At 40.7% G+C, this 21,680-nt stretch overlaps 1 protein-coding gene across 1 annotated transcript in view; it reads left to right on the plus strand.

Annotated features, from left to right (window-relative positions):
- Window positions 1–903: 903 nt before the first annotated feature.
- Window positions 904–21,680, plus strand: part of Cd2ap (CD2 associated protein) — a 75,059-nt gene continuing 54,282 nt past the window's right edge. Inside the window, exons 1-2 of the mRNA XM_050119333.1 lie at window positions 904–1,194; window positions 20,000–20,160. Coding sequence (XP_049975290.1) covers window positions 1,191–1,194; window positions 20,000–20,160 — 165 coding nt within the window. The 5' untranslated portion in view covers window positions 904–1,190. The remainder of the gene's footprint in view (window positions 1,195–19,999; window positions 20,161–21,680) is intronic.

Consider the following 21,680-nt stretch of genomic DNA (forward strand, 5'->3'; position numbering starts at 1 on the left):
GGCAGGGTTGAGTTGCAGAGACCCAACTTGGCCTGGTCCCAAAGGGCAAGACGGTTTTAAGTGTCGAGTAGCTGTGAGAATTCCATGACTTAATTTCTCTGAAAAGCACCAGACACGACAGTTGGCAGTCCACACATGCTGCTTCACATATATTCAATCAGGAGTGGAAGGTGTTTTTTTCAATTAGGAGCGGAGAAAAGAAAAAAGAAAGGTAAATTACGCAGAATTAATAAAATTTGTCTATAATTCGAAGAAAGCTCCTGTCTGATTACAGTAGTCCTAAGCCGACCTTCATATTGAGTCTAGGAAAAAAAAAATGCCTGGCAATGTTTCAAACCATGATGCCTAAATTAGAATAACTTCTATTTCAAAAACAGGGACTAGGAAGTCGTCTTTGGCCAACAAGAGACTCAAGGAATACGGTAATGTATTCCTATGAAACAAGTCACTTCGTACCACCTCCAACCCCCCAAAGGAGAGCGCGTGCTCTGCAGGTGGACTGTGGGGTCCCCACGTTTGCCGGGCCTGCCTTGAACTTCGAAATCAAAGCGTTCGCTCCCCTAGTTTTCCCCTCTTAGATCTCCCACAAGCTACGTCTTTGGATGAAAGAGAGCGGGGCAACCCAGGCTCACTTCGCGGAACCCCGTCGGTACCCGTCTGGTACCCCACGCCCGCCGGCTGTCGCGCGCCCCACGCAGACCCCGCGCGCCCGCAGCTCGCCGCACCTGGAGGAGGGCGGCGCGCGCCCCCGCCGTGACGTCACCGCACCTGGCACCAGCTGCGGGAGCCGGGGTGGCGCGCAGGGGCCTCAGGGGGCGTGGCCGGAAAAAAAATCCCAGAACATTCTCGCGAGATTTCGCCCCAGCCGGGTCCCAACGCTCGGCGCACCGGCTTGTGCATCGCACCCGGGTCTCGAGCGGGGCGCGCTCGGCCTCTGAGAGAGTGGGTGCGGGGCGGGCCGGCCGGTGCCGCTGAGGCGAGCGGAAGCGACCGGGAACCGCGGCGGAGGGCGCCGCGTGCGCACGCGCGGACGCCGCTCGCTCCCGCCTGCCGGGGACCGCGGCGGAGGAGCGGCGTGAGGAGCGGCGGAGCGCGCTCGCGGGCGGATGGAGGCGCCTCCCCGCCGCGCCTGAGCCGGTGCACAGGAGAGGCCGCGCGCCGGGCCGCGCTCTCCCCGCCAGAGCCGCAGCATGGGTAAGCATCGTCGCGCCGACCGGCCGCGGGGCTCGTACGCGGGTCGGGGCGGGACGGGTCGGACGCTCCCCCTCGGCGGTTCTTTGCGGGACAGCGGGGCTCGAACCCGTGACTGGCCGCCCCGCTCCCTCCGGGAGCCTCCGGCTTCGATGGGGGAGGGCGATCGCGAACTTGACAAAGTGGCGCTGGCAACTCTTGCTCCTCTGAGGCTGGGCACACATTGGGTTTTTAAAAAAGAAAGAAAGAAAAAAGAAAGCTCTCACACCCCCCACGTCCATTATGCCCACACAGACATTTTGTCGTCGAGAGCTGGAAGCGCAGAAAATAGTTGTCTGCCATTTGCCGTTGGCTGGCGTTGGCAGTGATTTGTGCCTCCTCTTCCTTCCCCTTCCGTGGGTAGTTTGGGAAGTGTTTTCCTGGCAGTCTCCCCGGTCAGGTGTGCTGGAATTTAGCAGTCCGTCGAATTTCCACCTGAGGGCTGTCTTGGGGGTTCGGTCTTCGAGAATTCCCAGCCGAACCTCTGGGGGAGCAGTTTCCTGTTTGGAGCGGGACTTCCTCCTCGCCGGGGAGAAAAAGTACAGGGCCCACAAGGTTGTTTTCTGGGTCGTCCTGGGGTTTTCTTTTGGCCTTAGAGAAGCCTTGAGTGTGTTGCAGGGCTCTGTGAAAAGGAGTTTTGTTAAGTGCTGTAACAGTTCTCTTTTGATAACAAAGTTTTGCCTGGGCTAGGCACTGACTCCCTCAGATGACTACGAATTAACAGAAATAGTTTTAAAAAAGGCTATTAAAGACAATTAAAGATAGGGTATTTTTTTTTTTCTTTTTAAAATCAGATCTGTGTCACCATAAGGCAAGTGTGTGTTAAGTTGTGAAACCCGAATTTGGTTTTGTGGTATAAATCAGGAAGAGGTTATATCTCTTATTCAGTTGAAACTTGGTGCTGCTTCAACCATTGCTGAAATCAATAATTCATGAAACAAACGGAGGATTTAGAAGCACGACCAAAACCGGAGTCGTGCTGATGTGGCACCCTGTGCCCACACTTTGTTCCGTGGGAGACGAATTTAGCTAGTGTTTACAGACACTGCCTTTCTGTTTTCTTAGACTTTCTAATTTTATGCTCTCTCTGCTTCCCTCCTTCTTTGTGTCTCTTTTCTATACCAAGTGCTCCTTAACCCAGGAGCCAAGCATTTGCTGCTGGGGACCTTCAAATGGATTCCTTTCCACTTGATTAGCTGAGTTTACAGGGTAATTGCAGGCTTATTTAAGCATCAAAAGCTAGCTTAACTGATTTGGATGAAAAGCTAAAACGAAGTATACAATTCTTATCTGTCTTAAATCAGGATGTAGAATGTAATTAAACATCTTTTGATGCTCTAGAATAATCATTTTGTGACTTTGACTTGCTGCGAGCCCTTTAACCACCTTGCATCCTTTTGGTTTTTCGAGACAGGGTTTCTCTGCAGCTTTGGAGCTTGCTCTCGAAATAGCTCTTGTAGAGTAGGTTGGTCTCAAACTGACAGACCTTCCTGCCTCTGCCTCTGCATCTCCAAGTGCTGGGATTAAAGGCGAGTGCCACCACTGCCCGGCCCACCTTGACTCTTGTGTAGACTGTAGGGCCCTGTGCTGAAGAACAGACTTACTCCTTTGCAGTCTGCAGTTGTTTTAAGTGCACTCTCTCCTGTTGTTGGATGGACAGTATTGCACTTGTGATCAGTATCTACTTTCACCTTCCCCTTTCTCACTGGGTTTTTTCAAACTGTGGAAATAAATTTGTCATTTGTCATAGTGGAAATCAGTGGCCCCATAACTTGAATATAAGGTCGTCGTTGTCTTTTCTTTTTTTTTTACAAGACAGGTTCTTACAGTGTAGTTCTGGCTGCCCTGGAACTCATTTTGTAGACCAGACTGGCCTTGAACTCAGAGATCCACCTGCCTTACAAGTGCTGGGATTAAAGGCATGAGCCATTATACCCAGCTAAAGTATTTTCTTAAGAAAAGTAAATGAACAGTATTATACAATGTAATACCTATATTTATTGTCCACAGGCCCTTTCTTTGTGACTTGCTTTGGTCTGTTTAGGTGAGTTGTTAGAGTATCTTGGGAAAGTTGTTTACCATATTGTCAATATGTGCTTTTAAGGTCTGTTATTTTGGGTGTTTGTCATTGTTTTTCCGTATAGTATTTTTGAATCTTTTGCAGATGAATGTGTACTTAAAATTTGTTGGTTGTGCAGTTATTGAAATCTGCAAGTTCATGTAAAAGAGTTTCCTTTAATATATTATTTGTTCAGTTACCTGCCATTGTTCCTATTCTTGCATTTTTAAGACAAGGTCTCATTTCCTCACCCTGTGCTCCCTGGCTTTGATTTTAGAGTGATCCTCCTGCCTCAGCCACCTGGTTGCTGGGATTATAGGTTTTAGCTGTCACAGCTACCTGGTTGTCTGTATTTCTTGTAATTCATGGCACAGCTCTCGAATTCTCTCTGCTCTTTCAAAGGACTCTGATTTGATTCTTTCATTCTTATTGGGTGGCTTATGATTGCCACTGACATACAAGGCATCTGATAGCCTCTTCTGGTTTCTGAGGGCAACCCCCACCCCATGACAGTTACACACTTAAAGATGCAGCCTAAAATACTCAAATGTTTTATCTAATTTCTTTTTTTTCATTTATTTATTTATTTATTTATTTATTTATTTATTTATTTATTTAAGATTTCTGTCTCTTCCCCACTGCCGCCTCCCCTTTCCCTCCCCCTCCCCCAATCAAGTCCCCCCCCCTCGTCAGCCCAAAGAGCAATCAGGGTTCCCTGCCCTGCGGGAAGTCCAAGGACCACCCACCTCCATCCAGGTCTAGTAAGGTGAGCATCCACGAAACTGCCTAGGCTCCCACGAAACCAATAGGTACAGTAGGATCAAAAACCCATTGCCATTGTTCTTGAGGTCTCAGTAGTCCTCATTGTCCACTATGTTCAGCGATACCGGTTTTAACCCAGGCTTTTTCAGACCCAGGCCAGCTGGCCTTGGTGAGTTCCCGATAGAACATCCCCATTGTCTCAGTGTGTGGGTGCACCCCTCGCGGTCCTGAGTTCCTTGCTAGTGCTCTCTCTCCTTCTGCTCCTGATTTGGACCTTGAGATTTCAGTCCGGTGCTCCATTGTGGGTGTCTGTCTCTGTCTCCTTTCATCGCCTGATGAAGGTTAATATTCAGGAGGATGCCTATATGATTTTCTTTGGGTTCTCCTTCTTATTTAGCTTCTCTAAGAACCCGAATTATAGGCTTGTTTTGAGATGAACAAGGAAACTTAAGGGATGCACATGGCTAGTAGCTAAGAGTTTCTGAAGCCTACCTAGACCTACACTGCTTTGGAAGTAGAAGCAGGTATTGAATTTAAGGCCAGCTTTGTTTACAAAGCTTATTCAAGGCCTTCCTGGCTGAAAGAGGGGAAAAGGGTTCTGGGTAAGGACTTCCTAGTCTGACCAACAAGCTTTGCTACTTAGAAAGTTAATTAGCTTGTCTGTGTGTGAGTTTCCTGATCTAGAAATTGGTGAGAAGCACCAATCACAGGTTATTAGGAGAAAATGAGCTAATAATGCTAACTAGTGTTTTCAAAAGATTTCTGCAGTTCTAATTTGGGAGTAGTTTGATAGTTGTTAAAAACAGAATATTGTCTTTCAAGGATCAGTAAGGTGATTTTGTGTTAACACAAATTGAATTTTGTATAGTATAACTTGACAAAAATGGTTTTTCAATATTAGATAATTTGTGAGAAACTTATTCGTTTGAAATGTTTAACTGTTGAGAAAAACTTAAGGATTTCTACTACTAGAGACATTTAAGTTTTCTGTTATGTTAATGTTTTTAGCTTCTACACTAAATGAAGGGTGAAATGCCTGTCTACTTTTAAGGTGCCTGTGTGAAGGAATTAGGAAGAAAAGGTTGTAGGGAATTAAGAAAGGCAATACATTTAGGGAATAAAAAAAGGCAATACTTTTTAAAAAAATTATGTATTTTATTTGCATGTACATCTGTACAACAGAAGAGGGCTTCAGAGTCCATGGCACTACAGTTCTAGATGGTTGTGAGCAATTGAACTCAGGACCTTTGTTAGAGCAGTCAGTGCTCTTAAATGCTCTCGCTCCCCTCAAAAATAGATATGCATTTTGGAGTGAAGTAAGACAAAAATGAATATATATACATATATATATATACACACACACACGCACACACACATATACACACATTGAAAGGTAAGTAGATACTTAAGACTTAAGTTTCTCTTAATTTTAGATAAATTTTTTTAAATCTTAATTTGTTTTACTGTTGTATCTGACTGCCACAATAAAGTTTATGCCCATGAAAGTAATTGAGTTTTTTACTGTCAGATAGAAAATGAATACATAATGATTTATGTACAAATTACTTGTGTGTATGTCTGTGTGTCTGTGCGTGTGTACACTCTAGTGCCTATAAGCTGTGTGTAAGGGGGCTGCATGTACCTGTGTGCAAGTGTGGATCCCAGACCAATTCCTTTGAGGCAAGGTCTTTCTCTGAACCCTAGGGAACATGTTTTTCTGACTAGGATTAAAGACAGTAGTAGTAAACCTCAGCAATTCTCCTGTCTCTGCCTCCTTGGGAGCCAAGGGTGCTTGTGGTGGCCCCAGTTTGCTTTATGCATGCTAGGATCTAAACTTTGGGCCTCACGATTGCTTAGCAAGTGCTCTTAACTGCTGAGCCATCTCTCTAGCCTCTGTGTACAGACAGACGCCTTATCTTCTACACTCATAATTTCAGGGTTAAGCAGTCAAGGCTGGTGATAGGCACCTGTTTTCTCACCTACTTGGGAGTGGGTGTAGGAGGTGATCATGAATTCCAGGGGAGCTTCTGCTGCATAGCAAGATTGTTTCAGAAATTTGTGATTGGAAGAAGTACAGAGATACTTTGTTTTTTCAAAAACTTGAAGGTTTTGTGGTGGCAGCAAGCATGCACTTTACCTTGTTCAAGGCAGCCAGATGGCTCCTCTGTGGGACAGACAATTGATGCTATTTTACAGCATCAAAATTAAATATAAAATTAGTTTTGAGAGTGTTTTATGTGTGTATAAAACACACCAATCATAATTTACTTCTTTAGTTTTTGAGACCAGATTTCCACTCTAGCTCTGGCTGACCTAGAACTCACTGTGTAGATCAGACTTGCATCGAACTCACAGTGACCATCCTGCTTCATCATCCTGAGGGGTGGGATTACGGGATGACATTTTGCTTGACTGAGTTGTTTTAATAGAAATTTACAGTGGTTTAGAAGATAAATGTACTTCTTTAGTGAGTGATTTTTTTTGTAAATAACACTCATTCGTACAGGTTTTTGTAAGTTGGTACCTTGTGATTTACCACGTAGTTTCAGAGCATGAAAATGAATCACAACAGTTTGTCTACTCCTTAGAGTATGTTGTGTTCATGATCAGATTATTAAAGCTTTTAAAAGTTTGAACCCTTTGATTAATAAAATTAGTATCTGCTATATAGATTTGATGCAAATAAATAGGCAGGCAGGAAGTCTTTCTAGGTGGTGTGGGGGGAAAGATAAATTTCATTTCTTTTTGAGTAACCTTGCCTGTTCTGGAACTCACTCTGTAGACCAGGCTGTCCTTGAACTCAGAGATCTACCTGCTTCTGCCTCCCTTAGTCTGGGATCAAAGGTGTGCACCACCGCCACCTGGCTAGGTCCAGTATTTTTCTGAGAAATACAAGGTATTTTTTTTTTTATCTCTGTCTCTTTTTTAGGAACAGGAGCCTGATTACTGAATGAAATTGTTTCAGATGAGCCCAAAAGTATCACTGATAGGATGCTTACGCCTCTCAGCTATAGATGTTATACTGCACAGTATATGTCTTAAGATTTTATTAGTCAACATTACTGATTAAATGTTTATATAGTGATCATGAATAGCTTTGGGTTTTAAAGGGATTCTCTGCTTATCAAAATGCCGAGACTTCCTTTGTCACGGTCTGGCATCCCCTCTTACTTGCTCCTAGTGATTTGATGTACCTGCTTTCCGTCCTATTCCCCTTTGGAAACCGGGTCCTATTATGTTTCCTAGGATGACCTCAAACTTCTGAACACAAGCTGTCTGAACGTGCCAGATACCATATGGGGTGTATTTTAGGTTATTCAAGATGATTCAGAGTCCAGGTAACTTTTTTTTCCAAGGGATTGACTGTGGAGCATTTAATCCCTAGTGATTTCAGGTAGAAACATACCAAGTTTCATCATAATAACTCACAGTTGCCACCAATTTACCAGAATGATGTGGGGACTGGGAATGTACTCAGAGTTAAAGTACTTAACCTAGCTTTGGTGGGCTGTGAATTTGTTAGGACCACCTAAAAAAGAATGAAAGGAAAGAAGCTGCTGCCAAGAGATTAGTTTTATTGTTTTCTTTTCTTAAAAAAAAAAAAAAAACCTCCCACAACCTCTGGATTCTGATAAGAATGTTCCTGTCTCTTCCTGTTATTCTGATGTTATACATTTTTTTCGTATGGTTTATTAGTGTTGTACTAGAAATAGGTTGTAATAGTAGGAATGAAACAACATGGAACCTCATTAGAAACCTAAACCAGGGATTGTGGTGGTTTAAGGGGTTAGGGCTGGTTTCTAGTATAAAAAATGTTAAAATGTAATGAGAAGAATAAAGGCTATAATAAGAAATTTTGTATTGGGAGGAAGTAGGATTTATTCATCTCATTAGTTTGATCGTTGATAAAGCAAGTGCTTGGCAGATGTGATTGTTTCCTTTGCTGTGACAAGAAACCCCTGAGATAATCAACTTAGGAGGAAAGGCTTACTGTAGCTAACAATACCGAATTTTAGTTGATAGTCTCTTGACTGTTCCTGTGGGGCTGGAAGTCTGTTTCTTCATGACTGTGCTGATTATTATTATTTTTTGTCAGCTTGACACAGGCTAGGGTCGTCTTGCAAAAGACACCCTCAATCAAGAAAATGCTTTCATCAGCTTGCCTGTAGGCAAGGCTGTGGTGCATTTTCTTGATTAATGATTAATTTGAGATGGCTTGGCCCAGTGTGAGCAGTGCCACCCCTTGGCTGGTGGTCCTCTGTTATGTAGAAAAAGACCTGGCAAGCCATAGAGATCAAAACTGTAAGCAGTGATCTTCCATGGCCTCTGCTTAATTTCTGTCTCTAGGTTTCTGCCTTGAATTCTTGCTCTGACTTTCTTTTATTGTGGACTGTAATAACCAAATAAACCCATTTTGGTCATAGTGTTTATTATAGCAATAGAAACTTAACTAAGACCATAATGGTTGGAAAACATAAAGGAGAGACAGGAAGAGGTGACCTAGAGGACATGTAATAAACCTAACTTCCTTCCATAAGGCTCCACTTCTGAAGTTTTCACCACCTAATAGGGTCATGGTGGGAGACTAGGCCTTCAAAACAAGAGTCTTAGGGGCATTCAAGATTCAGACTGTAGCAACAGTAAGCAAGGTACTTTTAAAATCTTCTCTAGCATCACATCTTCTGAAATAAGCAAGCCTTTGCTTGAGGTGATCCTTTTGAGAGACCTTTTAAATTTGAAGTAGTAAGACTATCTTATGGATATTGATGACCTATTGGTACCCCAATAAAGATGATACCAGAAATATTTCCAATCTGTAGACTGAATATGAGCTGTAAGAGTGTCATACTCAAAATTACTGTAATTGCTAAGTACAGAACATTTTCAATTTTAAATATAGAAGTTTCTATATTTGTAATTTTAATTTGGATAACTTTACTTTTTTTTTTAATGAAATATTTATAGTGTCATTCCTGCCCCATGTTTTAGGAGTTGAACCCAGGGCTTCAGCACACTCTAAGGAAGTGCTTTGCTACTATGGTCATTCAAATACTTGTCGTGTGCGCAGAATTTCTCATTGTGTTGAAGCAGCTTTCAGTTTATTTAAGAATGTGTTTTCTTGTGTACCTCTGTAATCCCAGCACTCAGGAGGTAAAGGCAGGGAAAGGATTGAGGAATTGAAGGTCATCATCTTTCCTTGGCTGCAAGTGTTCAAAGTCAGTTTGGACCCAAGACCTTTCCTATCTCAGAAACAAAATAAACAAAGGAAGAAAGCTGGAGGAGATGGCTCAATGAAGTACTTGCAAAGCAAACGCACGAGTTGGATCTCCACTCTTGTGTTAAAAAAACAAACCAAACCAAACCAGTGCACCTGTAATCCTGGCACTGGTAAAGCATCCCTGTGCCCAGCAGAATTGGTGGAATTCCAGGTTCACTGAAAGACCCTGTCTCCGAAAATAAGGTGGAGTACCTGTGAGATGGCACAGTAAGTAAATGACCTAAGTTCAGTGCCAGGACCCACATGATGGAAGGAGAGCACATGACTTTGCAGGTTGTCCTCTGACTTCACAGGCACGCTGGAGCCCTCGTCTTCACCCCATCTCTATACTAAATAAATATAAGCCAGATGTGGTGGCACACACCTTTAAATACTAGCTAGCACTCAGGAGTCACAGGCAGGCAGATCTCTGGAGTTGAGGTCAGTTGGTCTACAAAGTTGAGCTCCAGGACAGCTGGAGTTACACAGAAACCTTGTCACTAAAAAACAACCCCCTCCATATTAATAAATGTAACAACAATAACAAAAAAGAGATTGAACGCAAATGAGGGAGAATACTGACATTGATCCTGGCCTCTATATGCACAAGCACAAACATACAAACATACCACCAAAAATGTTCTCCTAAGACCCAAGTTTTGGAGTAGGCATTAATTAAAATTCCTTTTCTGCTGTAGGAGATTGAATTCTGGTTGCGTGTTTTGCCTTGCTGCCTAGTGTGCAGATTTGTTTGTGTAGTCACCATATAAAATGAGAATCCCTTTTTACTCAGCACTAATTAAACTCCCCCCTCTTTTTTTCTTTCATCCTTTCTTCCCTTCGAGATGGTTTCATTATGTCAGTCTGCTTACCCTGGAACGCACATAGACCGCAGACCCTGCTGATCTTGAACTCCCAGAGACCTGCTTGGCAGAGTGCTGGGCTTAAAGGCTTGTACCAGCATGTCTGCCTAAACCATTGTTGTTTTCTTAGTTTCATCATTGATATACATCTGTTGGAACTGGGCATGGTCAAATTCTCCATAATTTGACCAGTTGTGGTTTTCTGCAGTGGTCTGCATATGCTGCAGAGATCAGCTTTGATGAGGGTTGAGAACCCACTTATTAGGCAGAGACGACTGGGCAACCTAGTGTGCATTTTTTAGAATGTGAAGTTTGTAGGTTTTTGTGAACCTTATGGGAGTGTGTATAAAAATATTTCTGAAGCATTATTTTTTGTTAGATATTTAACTGGTGCTGATTTATTATACTTAAGTGTACTTTCTCATGGAAATTAAATACAGTAGCCTTCAGGCTTATTTCATCCTGTGTTCTAAATAAGTTTCTTGCAATCATGGGTATTAGGATAGGGTTTAAGTTTTTTTCATTGGCATTTCTGTCCTCCTGAGAAATTTTTATATGACTCCAGATGTGTACATGTATATAAAATGGCCATACAAATTTTATTAGGGTTACTATTGCTGTGATGAAATACCATAACCAAAACCACGTTGTTACACTTCCACAGATAGTTCATTGGAGGAAGTCGAGATAGGAACTCAAACAGGGCAGGAACCAAAAGTCAGGAGCTAATTAATGTAGAGGCCATGGAGAAGTGCTGCTTACTGTCTTACTACGTCTTGCTCAGCCTGCTTTCCTATAGAACCCAGGACCACCAGCCCAGGGGTGACCCTATTCGAGGTGGTGTTGGCCCTCTCACATTAATCATGAATGAAGAAAATGTCCTCTAGGATTGCCTGTAGCCTAATCTTACGGAGGTATTTTCTCAACTGGAGTTTCCTCCTCTCATCTCACATGACTCTAGCTTGTGTCAAATTGGCATAAAATTAGTCAACATATAAATAAATCAAGCACTAATGGGAATAATCAAAAAGAAATTTATTTTAACATATTTCTTTGAGCACAAGCATGTGATGCTTGTAATCCCAACTTTTGGGGGAGAGGGGCAGAGGCAGTGGCGCTTTGAGCTGGAAGCCAGACTGGTCTACTGAGAGAGTTCCAGGATATAATGAGATCCTGTCTCAGAACACTCCCCCACTCCCCTCCAAAAAGTAGTTCTTTGGTATATATAACTTTACCATTTATTAAAGGTGAAAGTAAGTTTACATACTAATGAGATAATTGTGCTTTTTAAATATTTGCTTTATTTCTATGTGTTAGTGTTTGCCTACAGGCATGTCTATGCATTATGTGTATACTTGGTGCCTAAGGAGCCAGGAGGTGTCAGATCCCCTGCAACTGAAGTTGAAGAGTTGTGAGCCACCATGTGGACGCTAGAATTGGAGCCAGTGATCCTAACTGCTGAACCACTTCTTCAGGTCCTATGTACATGAGTTAAATCTTGGCAGTATTTTAAATACTGCATGATGTAGAACATCTTCAGATTTACAGTTCATTGGTAGTTGCTATTTTTGTTTGTTTTGTTTTGTTATAAGTCATTTCTTGCTATAACCCTGGTTTGCTTGGAAATGGCTTTGTAGATTGAGTTGACTTTGATTTTGTAATAGTCATCTGGCCTTTGCCTCCTGAGTGCTGGAATTACAGGTATGAACCATTGTGCCTGACTGATACTTATCTTGTAATTTTCAGTGCTGGGAGATCACTTCATGTAGATATGTAGTATAAAATGGCAGAAGAGTGTTTAGAGCCATGACAGAAATTGTTGTAAATTTTTTCCTAATCCAAAGCCAAAATGCATTTGAGGTTTCTTTACTTTTTTTTTTTTTTTTTTAAATGAAATGCAAGTTAACATTTCCAGAAAAGTTCTTCAGGTCGAACATTCTAATCCAGTTCAATTCAATGGTATACTTTGTTGATACTCATGCACTGAGGAGTGATAGTAGGTAAATAGTCTTTTGTTTTCTGTTTCATCTATAAGGGACAAAAACCTTGTACAGTAGTAAACCCTGCAGTTCATAAAAATAACAGTCTTGAGTCTGTTTAGGTAGTGTTAGTTAGCATTGCCTGGCATAGGGGCATGTGTAGTGCAACATGAGCATGTTATGTGTTCAGAACCCAGGCTCACTAGAAATGTGCTAGATTCATTTTATTTGATTTTTGAATTAATCTTTGACCATTGTGTTTATAGACCTTGCTGTTGCCAGGTATTTTTCAATATGCACATTCAATTATAAGACTCTGTGAGGTTGTGATCACAGCTTAAGAAGCTTAATAATAGTACATTTAAAGCTCTTAAACAACATCTAGATTGCTGTTTATAATTGTGGTTTGATTTTAATAGTACTCTATTTGGTAATATGTTAGAGTATAATTTTTTTCCTCCTTCCCCAGTCTGTCCCAGAACTGTCTGTGTAGTATAGCCCAGGTTGGCCTTAACATATCATGTTCCTGCTTCTGCCTCTCAGATGTTAGGATTACCATGTGCATCACCACCAACCTGGGCAGGAAGCCGCACCTACCCACCTACTACCTACCTACCTACCTACCCACCCACCTACCTACCTGTGCCTACCTGAGAAAGGATCTTACCTGGAATTTACTATGGAGATCAGGCTGGTCTCAAACTCACAGAGCTCCACTCGTGTGGAGAACAGCCCCTAGCACTGAGGTTTCAAACCGTGTGTCACCTTGCCTGGCATCATAGAACCATGGTAGTGCACTCACTCTGCAGTCCCAGCACTCAGGAGATAAGGCAGGAAGACTGTGCATTTGAGTTTAGTTTAGCCGTTTCACAAAGTCCAGGCCAGACCTCTCTTGAAAGAAAGGAAGACCCAAGAGAAATATTTCAGTAACTACTGGATGATGCTAGTGAAGACCTCAGAAGGAAGTAATTTAGTTTATAGGAATGTAATAATGTTCTAAAAAAATGCATGGGGAAGCATTTTATAGTCCACCATGTTTTTGTTTCGTTTGTTTGCTTATTTTGTGTGTGATCATGGGTACACATGTGCTCATGTATGGTACGTTTGTCATCAGGTCACAGATACATGTGAACTCAGGTCACTGTGCTTTTGAAGCAAGCTTTTTTTTATCCGTTGAGACATCTGACTTGTCCAGGTCCATCAGATTTAAATATGCAAAATGTTTTGTGGACTTTTGTGGTGGGATTGTTTTGAGAAAAGAGCCTATGTCTTCATGGTATGTATGTATTTTTCTTTTCTTTTCTTTTCTTTTCTTTTCTTTTCTTTCTTTTTTTTTTTTTGAGATAGGTTCTTATACTGTTGCTTAGGATGGCCTAGAACTCACTTTGTAGTTCAGGCTGGCCTCCAGCTTTCTGTAGTTCTTCCTTAGCCTCCCAAGTGCCAAGGTTACAGGTATGACCCAATTCTACCACTTTTTTTCATGGAATTTTCCAGTTAGATAGCAGTTTGTACTTCACAAGTCCATCATCTGTTTTTTTTTTAATTTTTACTATGCGCTAGTTCTTTTTAACCATTCATAGTATACTAATTTTTTTCTGAGCGTAATGATAGCTATTATCCCATTAGTAAATGCTTTGGTTAAATTCATCAAATATGTTTTGAAACCTTTGCCTATATCATTGCAAACAGAAGCATGCAAAAAAAAATGGTGACTAAGGGACTAAAGGATGTAGCTAAGTTGCTAGAAGGTTCCAGTCTCCTCCCACTGTATAAATAAGATAGTGTGTACCTGTAATCCCAGTTCATAGTAGGCGAAGGCAGGAGGTCATTCTTGCCTGTGTAAAGAATTCACTGCCAGTCTGGGCTACATGAAACTGTTTGGAAAAAAAAAGTGGACAAAATGCTTGTTCTAGATGCTCAGTGGGAAGAATGTGTTTTGGATTGGTGTTAACGTTTAGTGATTATTAGGTATTTTTGCTTCGGGTACATTTTAAAGCTCTTTTCTAAGGATTATTTAATTCTTACAAGTCTATCATTTTTGAGTACTGTTATTAATCTTTGAAAAAGTTTTTTATATTTATTTTGTATGTGTGCGTGTGTGGGAGTATGTAGGTTCCGCAGTGTATGTGTGAAGTTTAGTGGACAGTTTGCTGAAGTTGATTCTTTCCTGCAGGGCATGGGTCTTAGGGATTGGACTCAGGTCATCAGACTTTGTGGCAGACACATACATGCCCATTGAGCCATTTTGCTGGTCTTGTTACTCTTGTAGTTTGGAAAACAATACCATGGCAGTTAATTCAAGGCCAAGGCTTGGACCTAGCCAGACCTCTTCACTGCTTGAACTCTCAGTGCTGTAGAGTAGACCAGCTTGTTCTTTCCTTGGGAGCTATTTGGGTTACAGGTTGTAGACATTCTTGATCTTATACTGTCCTATTTCTTACATTTTTCCAGATTGTAACTTGTTTTTGGAATTTCTTTTATTGTCTCCTTACCTTTCTTTCTTGGTGCTGAGGATTGAACCCCACTGAATTATATCCCTAGCCTACTTCATCTTTATTTCTCACTCATCCAAGCAGTACTGTAAGAATGTAAACCTCAGGAGTTTCAGAGAGCTTTATTTTTTCTTAGATATATCCTAAGTGTGCTTAGACCAAGTGGTTTTTTTAAGGGAATAACCAGGTAAGATTTGCTGAATGAAAATGGAACATGATTGATTGTACATGTTCTATTACATATGAAAACTAAATTGATTGGAAATCAAATTTTTGGAGGATGCCTAGAAATACACAGAGATTTAATTGATTGTTTCAGAAATTTTAATGATCCATACATCTTGTGTTAGAGGTGTTTGCATTATCTGTATAACTTATTTTTGTTTTTAAAATCTACTTAGCAAATGAGTGAACTTTTATAGCAAGTTCCTGTTTGCTAAGTTAACTTTTCTCTCTTTAGGTGATGTTTTGCCAGTTATTCATTTGGCATATACTTACCATATTAGGTATTGCATTGAAATTTTAATCTCCACAAAAGTATTGTAGCAAAAAGATTGATGCCCTCAGTCCTTAGCAGTATAGAGATTGGTAACCAGGCAGTGGTGGTGCATGTCTTTAATCCCAGCACCCTGGAGGCAGAGGCAGACAGATCTGAGTTCCAGATCAGCATCTTCTACAAGAACTAGTTCCAGGGCAGGCTCCAAAACTACAGAGAAACCCTGTCTCAGAAAACAAACAAAAGTATAGAAATTGTTGCTTACCCGAGGTTAGAGTCAGGATGCAGGGGAGTCAAGCTCAGACTTGCATTGATTTGATTTAAAAGCATGTCTTCTCAAACATTTAAAAAATTTTAGGAAAGGGGAAAATGTTGAGTTAAGCAAAGAAAGTAAGATTGTAACAACTACCTTGTTATATGCAAATAAAGAAGCTTAGCTAACCACAATGGCAATCTGAAACTTATGAATACCAGATACTCTGAAAACCTAGGAGACCATGCTGAGCAACCAAATGAGTCCTTTCTCAAAACAGAAACAATCCAAACAAACTTAACTCTCCTAGAAATTGTGGATGGATACCATACATTGTCCAGGTGTTTGAGAAACTCCTTTCAAGATACTTTTAAGGAATATACTGCTTTGCACATTGCTTCTGTCTTAGTGTTCTGTTCCTGAGAAGAGCTGCCATAACCATGACAACTCTTATACAAGAAAGAATTTAATTGTGACTTGCTTAGAGTTTCAGAGATTTATTCCATTATTGTCTTTGTGGGGAACCTGGCAATGTGCAGGTAGACGTGGTGGTGGTGAAGTTGAAAGTTATTTCTACATCTGAATCCACAAGCTACAGGAAGAGAGTCACTGGGCCTGGATTGGGCTTTTGAAATGTCAAAGCCCCCCTCCATAGACCTGCTTTGTCCAACAAGACCACACCTATTCCAACAAGGCAACACTTCCTAATCCTTCTAAGTAGTGATAGTCCCCAGTGACTAAGCATTCAAACCTGTGAACCTCTCGGAGCCGTTCTTAATCAAACTACTACAGGTTCTTTATATATTCATTAGGTTTTATCTTTCTATTTTTTTTCTGAGTTCTGTACAATTTCAGTGAATATTTATATTAGTATGATTTGGTTTGATTTGGAAAATTAACACTTTTCTAGTATTGAAATTGAGAAATTAAGAGCTAGATTTGGCATCCATACCTGTAATCTCAGTACTGAGGAGGTTGAGTTGAGATTGCTGTAAATTTGAGTTCAGCTTCAGTTACAAAGCAAGACCCTGTGTGTATGAGGGTGGGGTGAGTGGGGCGGGGGTGGGGTGGTGATAGTGGGAGGTGTAAGCAAAAGGAAACAAAAACCCTAAACACACAAGGAATGTAGAAACTTTGTGACTGTTCCAACTTGCTTTTTCCTAGTATGGGTTTTGAGTGTTATTTTGGGAGAAGGAATTGATTATATGCATATGAAAATGTCTTTGCTTATAGTTATCACTATAAGCAATTAGTCTTTGTAAGATCAAAGTAACTTTTTGAGTTTTTTTGTGGGTATGTCATTAGTTTATAATATTAGAAAGAATAGAATACTATGAAAAAATCTGATGAAATTTCCTTCTGAGAAATGTGATCAGAGTATACACATTATGTACATCTTTACACACTACTTGAAACAGGAAGAGAAAGGTATTAAGAGTTTGAGTCTGAACTGTCCCCACATGACCTGAGCCGGTAGAGCATGTTGAAACTAAGAGGTGAGGCTTGGTTGAAGGAAGTAGGGCTGGGGTAGGTCCTTAACTGTGTCTTGTTCCTGGCATCTTCCTGTCTGTGTCCTGTGTACTGTGACATGAGCTGCCTTGCCATGTTTTCTCTAATGTTGCTTACTGAGTCTTATTGATGCCTTTGAAGATGTTTAGTCACAGCACCAGAAGAGTAACCAATTCACAGAAACCTGAGTTCAATCCATAACACTAGATAAACCCTAAGGTTGTGATGGGGCACACCTGGAATCCCAACACTTGTCTCCTGCTTGCAACCCCAGTACTGAAGGTGGAGGCTCACCTCAAATGAATAGGACCCTGTATCTAAATAAAGAAATAAATGCACAACTAGAAAGTAGGCGTTGTGGATCATGTTTTTAATCCTAGCACTCAGGATTGCTGGGAGTTTGAGGACTGCCAGGGTTGCATAGTTTCAGGACAGTCTGAGCTGCAGTGTGTGATCCTGCTTGAAAAACAGACAGACAGACAGACAGACACATACAAACAAATAGAAGAATACTAGATATACTTATCTCATTTCTTTTCTTTTTTTATTTTCGAGACAGGGTTTCTCTGTAGCTTTGGTGACCATCTCGGAACTAGCTCTTGTAGACCAGGCTGGCCTCGAACTCCCAAAGATCCGCCTGTCTCTGCCTCCCGAGTGCTGGGATTAAAGGTGTGCGCCCGGCTACTTATCTCATTTCTATATTTAGCGATCAGTAACTGATAAAAGGGGCTTTTGGGATGATACTGTGACTTTTAATATTTTCACATGGATATAATACCTAATTTTGTTGAATTTAATGAGATACAGTAACATTAAACAATACTATTCACTTTTGTGTTTTATAGTGTTACAAATATATATATATATATATATATATATATGCCTAGAAATAGCACCATGGTCTTTAGTTTGAGGCTTTGTTTTACCTGGTTTGGACTTGTAAATTGTTTAATGATTATTCAAGCTGTAGGTTTCTAAGGGTTCAGATTCCTTTAGAGTCTTAGTTTATCTCCTTGCTTGTCTTTGAGTATCTTTAAATACTCAGATAGGATATGCATCTTTTGATCCTTTCAGTTACAGTACACTGTTACTGGAGTATTAGTGTAGCTGTAAAAGGTGATGGAGGATAGTAGTCTGTGATCATAAAATTAAAATTTCAGTTTTTCAGTGGGCATAAGATGAAATCTAAATTTTGCTGCTCTTTCAACTGTAGCTCACAACATCTGTGTCTTTTGGGGGAAGAGATATGTGAGGTGGCCTTCATTTTGTCTTCCTGAAGTATTGTGACTGACAGTGTTCTTATTCTCCATCCTACTTTTCATCTTCCTGGCCTTTCTGGCCTTAAGCAGAGCAGTCTGCTATCTCAGTTACAGCCTCCTAAATTCTTTAAGCTTTTTCCTGGTTTTATCAGTTATGCGTGCTCTCTGCCTTGTCTTTACCTCTAGTAGAAATTCTGTCTAAGACTCATTTACAAACTAAATAAAAAATGACTTCACTGGGTGGTGGTGGCTCATGCCTTTAATCGCTGTGAGTTTGTTTGAAGCCAACCTGGTCTACAAAGCAAGTTCCAGGACAGCCCGAGCTGTTACACAATGAAATGTTGTTTTTTGAGAAAAACAAAAACCAAACAAAGAAATTGACATGAATCGCATAACAAATCTGGGGTGTTGCAGATAAAATTGGGCTTGGTTAGGGTAGCAGCTTGATAAATTTGCTCAGATTCCTGTCTTTTCTGCTTTAATCATATCTTTTTTTTTCTCAGACTGGAGCAATTTTGGGTGTTACTTGTATGTGTTTAGAGACTTTCACTTGTTGTATTTAGAGAGCTTTCACTTTATTGTCCAGACTGGCCTCAAGGTCGTATTCCTCTTGCCTCACTGTTCTGGGTGGTGGATTTATAGGCGCATATCACTGTGCCTGGCCCTTGTGTTTTTGTGTGTTTGTGATTGAACCAGAACCTCCTGCATAATAACCAGACACTACAACTGAGCTATACTCCTACCTGTGTTTTTGCTTTTTAAGCCAAATGAAAAGGAAAGTCAGAATCCTGAGTGTGATTGGGCAGAATTAGAATGATTATGAATAAATTATCTCTAAACTTTTTTCTCTTACCAACAGCTTGATACACGAGCTTTAATCAGTCCTCTTTTAAGCAAGATTTCCCAGATGACTCGGTTAGACTTCGTGCTTGAGAAACGCAGATAGAGACTAGTCAAGATCTAACCTGGCCTGTGAGAAACTTTGTAAAGCTCAGGGTTTCAGACTATCTAAATAAAATTAAGGATCTGTAAGAAATTGGAGGGCTAGTGGTGGCTGCTGTTGTTTTGGAGTGTTCCTTTTTAATATTTTTTGTTGAATGTTTATTTTTTCTTAAGGTTGTAGGTGGAAGAAAATATGGCTATTGCTGGTAATCTGCCATCTTGTATAAGGAATCTGTTCTGCTTTTTAAAATTGAACTTTAAGTGGGTGGTAGTGGGGCGGTGGTGGTACATGTTTTTAATCCCAGCATTCAGGAGGCAGAGGCAGGCAGATCTCCATGAGTTCAAGGGCAGTCTGGTCTATAAGAGCTAGTGTCTCAGTGAGACTACAGTGAGGATATTCACAGGTTTGGGTTCTCACCAGGGGTTTTGTGGATGGATTGTTTCTAAACTCCTGTGATTGTTGCCATCATTCCCAAGTCTTTTGCCTTATACAACTTAAACCATTTTTATCAGTCTTTTTTTTTTTTTTTTTTTTTTTGTCTTGTGGCTTTATCACCTTTACTCTATACTGACTGTCTTGCTTCCTCTCCATTTGGCTGCATCTCTGCCCTTCTTCCCAGTGTCCTCTCCGCCCTGAAAATCCTGCCTAGCTATTGGCTGTTGAGCTTTTTATTAGACCAGTCCAAGTGACAAATCTTCACAGTGTACAAAAAAGATTATTCTACAGTAATGTACTATATTCTATGTTTAGATGATTAAGGACTTTCCTGTGGTGTGACAAGCCTTTATCTTTGCAGTATTAGTTGTTGTTACACAGATTCTATAGCCGAAAGATTGTTAATACGGTTTATAGTAATTTTGTAAATTGGATTTTAGACATTTTTTTCTCCTTTTTTAGTTGACTATATGGTGGAGTATGACTATGATGCTGTACATGATGATGAATTAAGTATTCGAGTTGGGGAAATCATCAGAAATGTGAAAAAACTACAGGAAGAAGGATGGTTGGAAGGAGAACTAAATGGGAGAAGAGGGATGTTCCCTGATAATTTCGTTAAGGTAAGTATTTTCAGTTTAATTTCTTGCTTTTGCTTCACAGTATTACTTCTGTATGTCAAATGGATATATAGTTTGAAATGAAAATACTTTAAAGCTATCCTTGACATTTAGAAAAGCACAGGTACAGATACATCTGTAATAGATTTTACTATTGATTGGTAGCCTGCTGTACAGTAATGCTGTGTGTGTGTAAGTGTATCTTTGTGTTTGTTTATGTTTGTATGCATGTATCTACCAGCCTGTCTTTCCTTTTTTTTTTTAAACCATAGATAATAGTTTTCAGTTGGGTTGCACTTCGAGGTGGTGTCTTAGACTTGTCCCACAAGTCTTCCATTTTTTTGTTTTGTTTTTTGTTGCTTTTCTATAAGATTTATTAGATATATCTTTGCAAATATTTTTTGTGGCATATTTTCTTTTGATATGTTTCCACCCCTCTTCCTCTTTGTGTGTGTGTAAAAGGTATACAGAATTTATTAGAGTAGAAGGTATAGCACACTTGGAAGGGGTGACCTTGGACATTGATGCAAGAGACCATTGTAGCAGTGGATGAGAATGAACAGTGTCCAAGGAGAGTATGTATCCATCCATATTTTAGGCAGACTTTATACCATCTCTAAAATTTCTATAGCAGACAGCTTTCCCAAGGAGTATTTTCGAGTTCAAGTGATTAACAGCTGCCACCCCCCCCCCTTTTATTTTGAGACGGGGTTTTGCTATGTAGCCCTGGTGGCCTTGAAATCACAAATCTGCCTGCCCCTGCCTCACTCCCTATTTCCAGGATTTAAAGGCTTGCCACCAAGCTTGGTTAAATTGACTATTGTATTTGAGATTAGGTCTCACTTTGTAGCTCTGGTTGACCTTGAATTCACTATGTAGCCCAGTCTAGACTTGAACTCACAGAGATTTACCTGACTCTGCCTCCTTAATGCTGTAATGGATTGACTGAGGAAGGGACAATGGTGTGCCCTTATATATAACTTGAAAGCCTTCATTGAGGTAGTAATCTCAGTACTTAGTTTTATCATCTTCTATTTTCACCAAGGACCACTGCTGTTTCAGATTCCATTTATTTGACCAGTAATTGTAGTACTGCAGTTTAGTACTTGGCTGTATAGGCTGCTGATTATGAGGGAATGGTCAATCCTTAGTGACATCTAAACTTGCTAATATCTAACTAGCTACAATCTTTCCTCAAGAGGTGAGACCCAGGCTAGTGAGATGGTGTAGTGGTTAGAAGTGCTTCTTGTAGAAGCTGACAACCTGGGTTTGATCCTTGAACCCATGTTTTTTTTTTTTAAATGGATTAGGTTGCTTGTATCAGGGAAAATGGGACGTGGAGGTAGGGGAATTGCCTGGAAAGTTGTGGGCAGACCAGCCAGCCTGTCAGTAACAAGAGAGACCCTACCTCTGCCGGGGGAAAAAGAGAGAACCGACTCATGGAAGTTGTCCCTGACCTCCATGACATCATGCGTGTGTGCACACACACTCTAATAGTAGTAATAGGAATAAAGGATCCGAGA

The sequence above is a fragment of the Alexandromys fortis genome, unplaced genomic scaffold (genome assembly GCF_014885135.2).
Source record: "Alexandromys fortis isolate MF-2015 unplaced genomic scaffold, M_Fortis_MF-2015_v1.1 scaffold_145, whole genome shotgun sequence".
Taxonomy (NCBI): Eukaryota; Metazoa; Chordata; class Mammalia; order Rodentia; family Cricetidae; genus Alexandromys; species Alexandromys fortis.